The sequence below is a fragment of the Trachymyrmex septentrionalis genome, unplaced genomic scaffold (assembly GCF_001594115.1).
Source record: "Trachymyrmex septentrionalis isolate Tsep2-gDNA-1 unplaced genomic scaffold, Tsep1.0 scaffold14, whole genome shotgun sequence".
NCBI classification, from domain to species: domain Eukaryota; kingdom Metazoa; phylum Arthropoda; class Insecta; order Hymenoptera; family Formicidae; genus Trachymyrmex; species Trachymyrmex septentrionalis.
Window position 1 is genome coordinate 4,020,510 of NW_017304543.1, and position 13,735 is coordinate 4,034,244.

Genomic DNA, 13,735 nt, shown 5'->3' on the forward strand with positions numbered 1-13,735 from the left:
AGAGAATAAATAATTACTCGTTACAAGTGTGTCTTCCCAGCAAACAAGAATGGATTAAAATGGATTAAAATTGTTTTCTATCCGAACGCGCGTATTTTAAATAGCGAATACTTTTTTTGTATTTAATTGGATTCAATTGGATTCAATTAGATGCAACTGAATGCAATTGAATTGAAAAACTGCATTTCCTATTCCAAATTTTGAATTGAATATATTTGTCATTTAAAATACGCATTCGGATAGAAAAAAATTTTAATCCATTTTAATCCATTCTCCTTTGGGATATATTTACACCGCGAATAAAGGGCATATCATTTTATTTATTAAATTTTATAAGTTTTTAAGAGCAAATTTGAAGTGTAATTCCAAAATTCATCTCTATAACAGGCTTTATAGCTTCGTAAAATCTATGTCAAAAAAGTTTCATGTCAAAATATTTTTTCTACAAGACAATAGATGCATCCAATGGCTGCGTTTAGCGGACTCACAATTGAGTGAGCGCTGCTATTGATGTATATTCTTCCAGATCTATTGATGTATATTCTTCCAGATCTATGCCGGATAATCTAAAAGAATACACCAATAACAGCGAGCACTCACTCAATTGTTGAGGTGTTGAACAAGAATAAAAGATACTCAGAGTTGATATAGTCGAGTTTTGGAACGCACCCCTGTGTGTATGATTCTGTTAAAGAACATAACCTCCACTTGCAAGTCAACAAGCTCAAAGTATTTATGAAAAGTATTTAACGATTTACAGCAGATAATAAGAAGCTAAAACAAACGAAAGCGTGAAATGTTTCTGATTGTAAGTTTTATTTATAATGAAGATTTTTCCCATATTTATGGAATCTTCATTAATTATTTTATTATTGTTTTAATTCATTATCGTTCTATGTACAAACTATAGATTCGTTAATCATGACGGATATCACTTTGACAAGCGAGCAAACGAAGTTTATAGAAGAATGCGAGGAGGAGTTCAAAGACCGGTATACAGAGAAGGATGATGATTTCATGAAGATTAAAACACAGGAGCCAAAGAAACCACCAATTGTAGACCCTTGGTATAATAAGCCACGCAGGCACGATTGGTCGCGTCAGAACCAAAATCAAAATCGCGATAGGCGTAATCATCACTGGGATCGTCGTAACAATGAAAGAACCGAGAAACTGGAGCGGCATGCTGGTAAACACTTCGTACAACATCGGCAAAGGATGTATTAATTTAGCGACATGGATACAAGAACTCGAATAACATTCTCATATAAATTTTGTCTTATTTAATTATCTATGTGTTTTATTAATAGGTGATATGTATATGAAATATTTATATGTAAGGCACTTGTTTATATATATTTTATTATTAATAATTGATACATATAAAGTACTTATTTAGTCTACCAAGTATTCACATTTTAATAACGAATAATAATTTTATATTTAAAAGTTCTTAGCCCTACTGAACTGTTATACCAGAAGAAGCAATTATAATAATTTGCTTTTATTATATACTGAAATTAAGAAAGTCACAAGAGCATATTTTTCACAGTAAAGGTATGACATTCTTTTGTACAATATGTGTACGAGATAGATGGAAAAGTTTCCAATTGTATAACATTTGTTTTCTTCATAGAATATTTAAGATACAATTACACTTTTATATATATATATATATAGTGTTTATATTCTTATGATATATGTAACATGTAGCTTACACAAATAAATGAACAATTAATACATTAATTCAACTGTTCAGAATAAATGTATGAATAATATATGCAATTAATTAATTTCCTTTAGATATATTTGTATTTCTTGCGCTTTTTATGTTCAAGAATAAAATAAATAAAGGTTCAAATTTATATGTAAGTCAAGAAAAACAACAGGTATAAAAGAAAAATCTACCTAAATTCTATATGTATATTTATTTATTTTATTCTTGATATATTATATCTTGTTATATTTATATCTTGTTATAGGTTTATTATAGGTTCAAAAATTATTTTAGAAAAGAATTAGATTATGCTATTATTAGGTTATGTGTCAATGAGAAATAAGAGTTGGCAGAAGCCGACCAATGAACTTATTGAACACAATACTGATGCGTTTCGGAACTCCCCGAAGAAACCACGTTTCACCTACCTGCTGCTGAATGATTGAATATACCAAACGATACACGGATGTACATTTTCGCCATGTCTGTAATTTAATACATTTATCTACGTTTATTCTCATGTTTATTCGCCGACTTTCTTAACAAAAATACGATTCATTAAGAGGGAACTCTTCCAGTTGAGCGAAATTATTTATTATGAAGAGTGATCGCGTTGAACTGTACGAACTGTGATTAAAAAAACGATCTTGCAAATATGTGGGCAGATACTATTCTAATTTTGTTTATCAGTATATGCACGGCGTTACTAGGCGAAGGTAAGTATATAAATGCATCAATAAATATAGAGGAAGAAAAGTAAAACGGTATTTATCTCGATTCAACATGTATTTACGTTTATCGTTTCATTGTGCCGTTTAGGGTTGACATGGTTGATGGTGTACAGAACCGAAAAATATCAAAAATTGAAGGCCGAGGTTGAGAAGCAAAGCAAAAAGCGTGAGTTTTTCCTGAGATATGCTCTGTACAACACAAAAATAATAATTATATTAACATGTTTGCTCTTATCTTTTAGTGGAGAAAAGAAAAGAAGCACATGGTGATTCTTTAGACAGGCAACAGAAGAAAAAAATCGAACGGGAGGAGGAGAGGTTGAAGAACAACAATCGAGACCTGTCCCTCGTGAAGATGAAGTCTATGTTCGCGATTGGGTTTGCGTTTACGGCATTATTAAGTATGTTCAACAACATATTTGATGGGCGAGTGGTCGCCAGATTACCGTTTGTCCCGATCAGCTGGATACAAGGCTTGTCGCATAGAAATCTCCCGGGTGACGATTACACGGAGTGCTCATTCATATTTTTGTACATATTGTGTACAATGAGTATCAGACAGGTAAGTCCGGCTTGTCTCGATTGCAGGCAAGTACAAATATCTTTTTGGTACTTCTCATTTCTAGAATATCCAGAAAATGCTTGGCTTCGCGCCATCCAGAACTGCGAGCAAACAGAGCGGAAGTATCTTTGGACCTCCACCTCAGCAATTTAAATAAATTTAAATTTAATAAATTGTTACTGGTATTTTTACAAAAATCTCTTTTGTACATCTTATTGTGTGATTTTGAGAATTTATTTGTATCTAATCTTTATAATCTTCACGTGCTACTTCCTGCATTGAATTATATTTAAATGTCTTCGGATGTTCCTACAATTTCTAATCTTTGAAATATAAAATAACTTACCTTTGCGCTTATTTAAAAATATGTTAAAATCTTTTGTTAAAAAATCTGTTTGTTGACGAATTTAATAGAGTAAAATAGAATTGTGGTATAAGATATCTTGAGGTACCGTGTTACTTTAGTGAATGTATGTTATTTATAATAAAGGATATTTTTAATTCACAAAATTATTGGACAATTTTAAAAAATAATTGTGACTTGTGTATTTTCTTTAAGCTTATACAACATGTTATGTACAAACATAATGTTCAACCATATACAAAAAAGTGTAATTAATCATCTTACAAGGTAAAAAATTTATGATTGGGCTACCATGATGATTCAGATTACAAAGAATTATTACATGATTTTGTACATCAAACACGAGAAAATTAATTCAAATAATATCAGGTCGATTATAACTTTAAAGGCATGTACATATGATACCCATTACTGTCCTGATCTTTTCTTTGTTACACAATTAATTGTAAATCTAACAGTCTATCATTATATAGAGAATGGTCTGCTTATATATATATATAATGCAACATATTTACAAAGAATCTACACATAAAAATTATTCTATTATGCTAAAATATATAAACTTGTCCTCATTTTTTTGTTAAACTTTCGCTTCTAGCGGGATGCAGCACCACATTTCCAAGTGTGAGCTTGTTACATTGAAATTTCTATTCCATTAGGAATTACTATATAAATATTATTATTGACATTGCTTCTATCTCAGAATTTCGATTATTTTAAGCACGAAGTGGTGGTAACGTACAGCACGAGTCTTAATAAAAAAATTTCAAGGATGTGTATTGTAGAATACTTTAGCTGTTGTGTCATATCAATATAACTTTCAACCTTCTTTATAATTTTTTGAATTGTATTTGAAAACTATATTAAATAATTATAATCTCGACAATGACCTCGTATAGGAAATATAAATATGAAAGGAAAATAATGAAAAGAAAGAAGGAAAAATCTCGTACTCAAATGTCGATGATATAATTCTAAATAAATCATAAGAATTCAAAGAAAAAAGGATTAATTTAACAATCTCTCAAATGCTCTGCTGTCCAGCAGCCGATATGAATTTAGTATGGTTATAATTCAATTTTACAATGCGTTTGCTGCAATCGACCATATCGAATGCTGTGACAACTTTATATCACATTCATTGAAATGTCATCATATTTACATAACTTTTGAACGTATCGAGTATTATCAGATAGAAATAGTATTCATAGTCAGATACTCTTTAAAAAAAATTGCACATTAATCACTTAATGATCACTTTGGGAATTGCCTACTGCGCATTGTTCGCGTGTGCACTCGAATCTACTCTCCAAATAAATTGTCATCGATACGAGTCCCATAGGAAATCATCAATAATATGAATATATTATTAAAACGCTGCCAAGTAATCCCATTTTCCTCTTCTGCTTCGTCACTTTTTGTGTACCTCCAATTGAAGACATTCTTTCAATATCACTCAGTCAATATTAAATCACTAGTATCCAATTTAATTATTACACTATTTTAGTTTCACTTTTAAAACGGCGGACAGTTTACACCAGGATGAAGATATTGGCATTTATCACCGACTCGACAAAAACCGTTTTTCGAAAATTGTCTACATACCGGTGGCTGTTTTCCACTTCCTCGCCATCCACCTCCACCGACACCTCTCCAACCACCTCTAACAGGTCCACGATACCCCCAGCCAGGACCACCTCTACCTCTGTTGTGCATATGAGCGCCTCTTGGACCTGGAAAGTTAGGTCCAGGAGGACCATACATCGGTCCGGGCGGACCTTGAAAATTATTGTATCCCATATCATCTGGGCACATCATGCCATAGCCCTCTTGATTATACATAGGCGGTGGTCCCATCATTCCCGGTGGTACCATGGGAGCACCCTCCATCCCCTGATTAAAACCACCCGACATGTTTGTCATCGGGTTTATATTAACGTCTGGCACGAGAACTTTGCCATCGCCTGTCCTCCAACCACCACCACCGGTGGCTGGCATTGGTCCCGCCATCTCTGGAGTCATAGGAGGTCCCATGTGCGTGGGAGGCATCATCTGTTGCGGCATTTGCGGCATGGGACCCATTGTCGATTGAGGTCCCATAGATGTCATCATGTTCTGTTGGTTGTGCGGATATGTTGTCGGATAATGGAACGTCGTTACAGTCGACGGTTGCGGTGGCTGTGGTTTGGGTTCCGGCCATGGTACTGCTGTGAAGTCCTTCTCGCTCTCCTTGTTGCCCGTGAGATCTTCTAATGGTATTATTTTAGGATCGGTCAGTAGATGGTGCCGTTCTTCATCAGGTTCGGCCGCAGAATCTGGAATCCTATAGTACAAAAATGATCAGAATTGAAAATTTTCAACTGATTGAAAATTTGAATATATGCTACATTGGGTATAAAGACTCATAAATTTATAACAGATACTCGCCACGAATCCTCACAAACCAATAGTGAATTTTTGTATAGAAGCGATGATTAAACATTAATATAAAATGTGAGTGATAAAAAATTTTTTAAAATAATTTATAATGATTTATAATAGTTATATAAAAATTGTAGTGAGCCAATAGTCCTGCTATGTCCATTTCTAACGTAAAATTGCAAATAAATGTTGTCGAATTAGATTAAAATGACGCAGGGATTTGTCAAGATTTTTATTTAAAATACAAAATATTTAGCCGCTATTGAAAACCGCAAAGTACGCAGAATCTAGATTTTCGGTATCTGTCTGTAAGTTAAGAACACATTATTGTTTAATGTGTAATTTTTTTTACATGAGTCGCTTATTAAAAATACTTTCAATATTCAAAATTTTCACATCTTTCCAATGAAATGCATGATTGATCGTGTTCAGCAGACTCAATTGTTGCGGAGTGGATCCATGAGTGCTCGCTGCTATGGTATATTCTTTTATACGTGGTCTACAATGAGCAGTAACAGTAATGAATTAAAAAGGCATAGAAATCGATCAATCATAGTTAATTATTACCCTTACAATTATGATTGGTTGATTTCTATTCTATGCCTCCTCCTTAATCCATTATTGCTGCTATCTATTATAGACTACGTATTAGATCATCCAATAGCAGCAAGTGTTCACGGATTCTCCATGCTGTACACAACCATTGGGAGCATTAAGAACCGCTCACTAAGCGCTCACTAAGCGCTAAGTGAGCGGTTGTCATTCTGAATGGACTAAAAGAGCGCATTTAGCAGACTTAACAGTTGAGTCTGCTGAATGTGTCCATTGTAACGTTACTTTTAGAGGAATCTGAAAGTGAGTCTTTATGCATCTTAATAAATTTATCTAATTTATTGAGACTAAAAAAAGACATTTTTGTATGTACATTATAATGTCTCTAAATTTGTTGGAAATATTTTTAATGTATGGTACAGTGAATTAGTTTTAGAATTGCTATTGCTAGCCTTTCTTACAAAGCAGAATGTTAAAAAAGTGCCGATTTTGACCCTATGATACACCGGAATAGATCTTGGAAAATCATTGTTTGGTTCTCAGAAGATAGGAAATAATAATCATTTGTCTAGGAAGTGGAGGGTAGGAACATTGCTAGAACGGCTTAAATATATAGTAAAATGATGAACATTATTCACATATACAGTTAATAAGTAAAAATATTGATTTTAGCCAGAACCGTATAAATACTTCTTCATATAAAGATTGCGGACTACTTTAGCATTATCTAGGATGGGATTAATATGTCAATTGCACACGAGCCAATTACGAATAACATAATCACAGTACTAGGCAAAAAAAAAAATAAAAATAAAAACTCTACGCAGAAATTGCTGTGATTGGTAGTGGGCAATTGCTGCAGTGTGAACCAAGTGAACTATTCCCTCCAAGATACACCAGGTAGAGCCACGGTCCGCTTAGCATTCTTTGATACAGATCACGACTCCACAGTTCGTTACTCCTGTAATATTTAGCGACTCCAAACTTTCTCTGCTATGCGTGCGTGTGTGCATATTTAAATATGTATGTTTAGTATGCCTATATAATAGATTTAGTGACACGCAATTTCAACGATAAAAATATTGCAATAAAATATTTTAATTACTGGAGTAAAAAGAAAGGGTGATAAACATGAAAACGATTGAAACTATTATTAGTGAAGTATTCATTGCTGGGTCAATTATCTTATTTTGTATTATATGATGAAGTCGCAAATATAGAAGGAGCAATATAAAGCTATCAATAATAAAGGTTTTTGAGTGTCATTTTTTTACTATATTTAAGCTATTCTAGCAATGTTCCCACTACTTCTCGGACAAATGATTGTTATTCTTTTCTCTTCTGAAGACCCAAACGATAATTTTTCAAGATTTATTCAGGTATACCTTGGGAACCAAAATCAATACTTTATTAACATCCTCCTTTATTACTAACCAAATACTTTAATCATTCACAAATTGTGTCAAAAATAAAATTAATCGAGTTATCATTCTCTAACAAAATACTAATTATAAATTCCAAATTCCTCTAATGGAACATTGGATGCGAAAGCAAAAATGCTTTTTTATAATTTTAGTTTCAATATTGAGGAGTTCTTATTACTTATTATTATTTAGATATATAGATATTATATATTCTTTTATTACTCCTCGCTTGTTTACGAGGTTAAGCAGTCAATCCTCCTAGCCCTATATATATATTAGACTTATAAGACTGCTTATTTTTTTCTTCTAGATTCTCTGGCTCAATAAATATATAGCCCCAAGATCTGTATTTTTTTACAAGCGAGTATAGAACAGTGGAATTTAAGATCATATAAGTGAGGGTTGGGACATACGTCCTGTAAGAATCTCAGTTTCTTTCTCCCTATTGTATTGTCATAACTCCTTTGTTCTGATTGACTTGTTTCATTAATTGGATTATTGGTAGCCCTTTACCATCTAATCAGATGAGTTCAGATGATCCTACTCCAATCAATCTTTGATTCTTTTATTCACGAAAAAGAGAACTGTAACAGTCTGATCAGCCAGACCCACTTCTAATCTCCTAACTTTGCCAGACTATCCATTCTCTCATTTCCAAGTATGCCCTAATGTCCAAGGACCTACACTAGAGTAATGTAGTTCGTTTCGCCTAGTTTGGCTAATTTTGTATGCAGTCCCAAATTACAGAGACGATGCTATAGAAGCATGCTTTAACAGCTACTGTGCTATTTGAGCAGATGTAGATATGTTTTCTACTTCTATTGTTTAGTATTTTTGTACAACAAATATGTTATAAAATAAAAATATATTTCATTTCGTTATTGTGAAAATATCAACGAAATTATTACGTACATGCTTCGATTAAAATAAAGGGCTTGTAGAATGCCCTTCTCACGAGCATATTGAATATCCTTCTCTTTGCTGTCCTTTCCGGGGTCCACTAACGGAGGAGGTAGATCAATCGGAATTAAAGGTTTCCATCTCGTTCTCTCTTCCATTAAATCTTCAGTATCTAATAACACAAAAAAGCATTTTATATATTAAATTCTGTATATATGTATATGTATACATACATACGCACATACGCGCGCGCGCGCGCGCGCGCACACACACACACACACACACACACACACATAATCATGCATGGAATATAAATAATTGAAATAAATAAACTGTTAAATAATTTTCGAGTGTATTATTGTACTTTATATAAACGGATACTTAATGATGTAATTGTACTTAAAAGAATTATATTATTGTCTTACGAATACGTACTTAATTTTCGGGCCATCTGGAATGCCTCCCTCTCGTTTTGTTTTTCCATCTGTTTCATGTCGGTAAATGTCTTCGTTACGTTAACTCTTTCCGTTTCATCCAATTCGAAATAACGTATAGATTCTAGATCTGTCTTCCACTTCAAAACCTTTTTCGGTCCTTTACGCTTTTGAAGTAGCAGAACGCTTTTAAGTCCATCTACATATCGTATTTCGGGGTAGGAACTATCCTTCTTAATCGAATCCGAAACTACCGAAGACGCATCTTCTGGTGATTCTACGTCTTTCATTTCTTCCACATCATCCTCGGGCGTCGGTGCTATGATAAAACAAATATATATTAATTATTATTTAGACAATTTATTTTACCTTATTTTAACATGATGATACAGAAGAATCATTTGTAATATTAAGCTGTATTATAATAATAACATTAATTTTTAATGTATAAAAAATATTAAATTATATATATGTAAATAAAATAATATACAAATAAAATAAAGCCATATAATTATATAATTTTTTATGTGCAGTTTAATTTTTTAACGGAGATATTTGTTCGCTACTTATGTCCACATTTATTTTAATCTCTCAACTAATAGCGTTTCCATAGTAGTAGGCGTATAGTAGTAGGCGTACCGTATTTCTATGATTACGGTATAGTACAAGTTTTATGCACAAAGTGCGATTTTGCTACACCGTCTCAACGGTACGGTGTAGAGCCAGTGTGTTATTTAAAATTTGAAAATGGAAGTTAAGGTACGGTAATAGGATTTTAGCGCATAATGAAGTAGTGTACACTATATGATGTGCATCACTCCAGTGCAATGCAGAGCTTACACGCAACTGGTGCAAAGCTATACCCAGTGCATTCTAAAGAAAAACGCTATAACTCTTTATTTCTTTTTAGTTCTAAGAATTAGAAAAAGATGAAGAGCGAGTTAAACTGAGATTGAAGTTAATCTACATTGGTAGAAATAAGAATTTACGAATTAAAAAATAATGATAAAATACATACTGTTACTTCCAATATCATCATCGTCTCTATTGTCTTTCTCTTCATCAAGCATCAAATCTTTATCCTTCTTCGATTCTTCTTCGCCACTTTCTCTTTCCTTTTGATCTTTATCTTCATCTATTTCCAGCGTGTCCTGATAGAACTGTAAAAAAAAATGCAGTTATTACGTAATGAATTTATACAACTATATAGTATAATAATGTTATATCCAACTCTATATCCGGCATATTTACCTTAAAATTAGGTTTGAGAGCGACCGACGATTTCTCTTCAACATTTGAAGGCGAAGGTGGTGGCGTGCTCTCGCGATTATCAGAATTAACAATTTCTTGTTTTTTAGTTTCTGAGGGCCCATCTTTCGTGATCGAAGCTCTCCGTTTACGCTTCCTCGGTTCCTTGCTTTTGGTAGACGCAGTGAGAGCATCCATGAACATGTCGCTTTCTTGTAGCATCATCGCTGAAAATAAAAAAAAATTTGAGAATTATCGTTAATGATGAGAAAATAACAATAAATTATCGAATCTGCAACTTCTCTCTCTCTCTCTCTCTCTCTCTCTCTCTCTCTCTGCCAATAAAAAAATATTTTGCAAAATTTAATTTCAACTTGGCTGTCCCGGTATCTGAAATTGAAAGCAATTAAGAAACGAAATACGAAAATCTGGAGTGTCCACGACATTAAAGTCGAATAATAAATATTAAAAATTTCAAAATTTTCTAAAAGAAGTAAGAGAGTTGGAGCACATCCTGGAAATTCTGCTTAAAACGATTCTGAAAAACAGCGATACATTTCATCGTACTATACTATAAAAATTTATAAATATACAATGTTTCTCTTAACATAGGCATAATTCCACGATGAAACTCTTGACACCAAGGTGAAACGAATTAGTACAGATGCTTCTATTCCATTTCTGAACTCTCAATTCTGATTATTCTTGTTTCGTTAAATAATTCTTTTTGTCAATTTTTTGAATAATTTCGATTCAAAAAATATATTTATATAAACTATGCTTATTATATTTTCTGAATTCACATCTGAAATTATGCCTGAACAGTAAGAAATATTTGTATATACAATTATATAAAATATAATTTCAAGCAATCTTATATATTTGATTGTTTCTGTAAATGGATTTGTGATTTGCAAAAATTGTTACATAAAAATATTAGTCGCAAAGTCATGACGATTTACTCATTGCTTTAATAGTATCCGGTATTCGGCATTCGGTATCTGAAAAAATAAAAAATGTTTCCCATTTTTCAGCAGCTGCAAATAAAATACCAGTTCTTTAATGTCAGGAAACACTTTCCATAATAGAAATTAACGATAACTTGTTTGCCGAAATGAGTTTGTCTTCAATTCTGCTCAATACATCCTGTAAGAGAAAAGAGATATAGATTTAAACTAGTAGTATATTTTTTGAAAGAATTTCTTATATTGTCTCACATATATATTAGTTATATAAATAAATAATATAAAAAGAATTAAGAAACAAATTAGATAAATAATAATGGTGTTATTATATTTCTAAATAATAAATGATATACGAACCGTAAAAAATAGAATGTGTGTGCAACATAAACGTAAATTAGAGTACAACAATTTTGAAGGAAAAGTAATTATGCGTCTAATACAATTATTATATATTATTAACTATAAATATTTATTGAGAGAGTTCTTATACTTTTTAAATAAATTATCAAATGTATTAAAACTTTTTTAATTTGTAATATTTTAATATTTATTTAATATCTATTTTTGAGAAAAAATAACAAGTGTTTCTTTATAAATTTTATTTTTATTAAATTAGATAAAATGTATTCAAGATTACTTTTTATGTTACACATTATACCATAATAGTAGAAAAAAAATAAATTTTTATATATCAAATAAAATCAACAATATTTTAATAATGTTATACGTACGTTTATCATGTAATAAATTTCTGTAATTTAATTTAACATTATTATATAAAGAAATTTTAAAATTAAGGCAATAACGATTTACAAAAAAATATATATTTCTTTACATCATTTTATAATTACAGCGCTGAAAAGTGTAAGATAAATATTAGGTATTATTTCACATGATTATTAAATTAAACAATAAATTCAAAGAAGAGTATGCCAATAAAAACCAGCATGGAGATTTTTTTGGATATTAATAACTTTGCTTAATTAAATATTTGAAGATTTTTTTCTGTAAAACACTAGATCGCATAATACAATTATATATAGATATTTCAATTTACAATTCGAATTCTCTTCAGTGCAAAATTTCCGTGAAATTGTTGGTGAACAGTAAAACATTATTCGATCGTTATGAAAGCTATGAACGGATTGTGTGATGAATTTATTATCAACAAATAACAATTTCTGTGCTGACTCTTATTGGCGCTCTTCTTTGATATGTATTATTTAATTTAATTCAACATATTTAGTTTTTATTAAATTGTTTAACACATATTTATTTTGACACATATTTATAAAGTGAATTTTTATATTTATTCTTACTGCATATAAAAATCATACAAAATAGAGATAACAATTGCGGTCACGTATATTCATAACAAAAAAATTCATAAGCAAAAAGATGAAAATTTGTAATAATTGTATTTAAATTACAGTTGTCTTTACAATATAAGTCTATTTATTATGAAAACAAATTTAAGTCGCTTCAATAAAATCTTGACTATTACAAATTGTAAAAATGATATCCCAAGTAGCACACAGCGCTTACAAAGCGTTAAAAAAGCGCATATAATTACTTAACAAAGCGCTAAAAAAGCGCGTATAATCATTTTTTTAGCGCTCTACAAGCGCTACTGTACTACTTGAGACTTCTATATATACATATATATGAAAAAGTGCTATTACATACATAAATATTATGTTAATATGGTGATTAAGAAAGATATTCATTTTTATTTTTATTTTTTTTTTTAATAATCATAATTTAATATAAGGAATAATCTTAGAGAAATGTATCACAACACATTAAAGCATATAAATTTATTATTATTCATATGCATCAATTTATATGTATAAATTTATCCTTCATATGGATAAATATTTTTATCGCTGTTTTACAAAAAGGCTTTAATATACTACAAACAAAATAGGATTTGTATTAAACTAGCTTTTTAATATTTTAAAGGATACAGTGTAGAGTAATACTACCAATATTTGGATATTATCTCCAGATATCCTTATTAAATTCGAATAACGAATAGAATAACTGAGTTATATCTCAAATATTAGAGAGTATACACAATACTGAAATAAAAAGCACAACAGAAATTAACATAAAAATTAAGGAGAGTATAGGTTGTGTTATAAAGGATTTTTTTATTTTCACATAAATCTATGATAAAAAAGAAAAAAACATGACATTTCTCTGCTCTCTGAGCAGAGTTTCTTCGAATAGTGTCGTGTATTAAAGTACTCTCGACGCAACCCATGATGTTTAAATATCTCATTGCGTCACGTCGATTAAAAATTATGTGAAAGTTCCTAATGTTGCAAGAATTAAAATTCATTCGTGCAAATAACAACAATATAAACGATTCTAATCTAAGAAACTAATAGAACTTTCCTATGTATATATATATA

General features: G+C 31.0%; 3 protein-coding genes across 5 annotated transcripts in view; 2 read left to right on the forward strand and 1 right to left on the reverse strand.

The window, feature by feature from the left end:
- Nucleotides 1–656: 656 nt before the first annotated feature.
- On the forward strand, nt 657–1,275 carry LOC108745494 (RNMT-activating mini protein). Its single transcript, XM_018481673.1, has 2 exons — nt 657–808; nt 911–1,275. Exon 2 carries the CDS (start codon nt 922–924, stop codon nt 1,225–1,227), a length of 306 nt encoding a protein of 101 aa, XP_018337175.1. The 5' UTR covers nt 657–808; nt 911–921; the 3' UTR covers nt 1,228–1,275.
- An 868-nt stretch (nt 1,276–2,143) lies between these two features.
- Nucleotides 2,144–3,278, forward strand: LOC108745476 (calcium load-activated calcium channel). Its single transcript, XM_018481645.1, has 4 exons — nt 2,144–2,433; nt 2,537–2,614; nt 2,691–3,010; nt 3,075–3,278. Exons 1-4 carry the CDS (start codon nt 2,373–2,375, stop codon nt 3,165–3,167), a joined length of 552 nt encoding a protein of 183 aa, XP_018337147.1. The 5' UTR covers nt 2,144–2,372; the 3' UTR covers nt 3,168–3,278.
- A 1,041-nt stretch (nt 3,279–4,319) lies between these two features.
- LOC108745591 (serine/threonine-protein phosphatase 1 regulatory subunit 10) overlaps nt 4,320–13,735 on the reverse strand; it is a 20,112-nt gene continuing 10,696 nt past the window's right edge. For all 3 annotated transcript variants that reach the window (XM_018481826.1, XM_018481825.1, XM_018481824.1), the window contains exons 5-9: nt 10,357–10,580; nt 10,124–10,265; nt 9,107–9,424; nt 8,684–8,843; nt 4,320–5,697 (exon numbers count right to left, since the gene is read on the reverse strand). In XM_018481826.1, the coding sequence (XP_018337328.1) occupies nt 4,890–5,697; nt 8,684–8,843; nt 9,107–9,424; nt 10,124–10,265; nt 10,357–10,580 (1,652 nt within the window). In that variant the 3' untranslated portion in view covers nt 4,320–4,889. The remainder of the gene's footprint in view (nt 5,698–8,683; nt 8,844–9,106; nt 9,425–10,123; nt 10,266–10,356; nt 10,581–13,735) is intronic.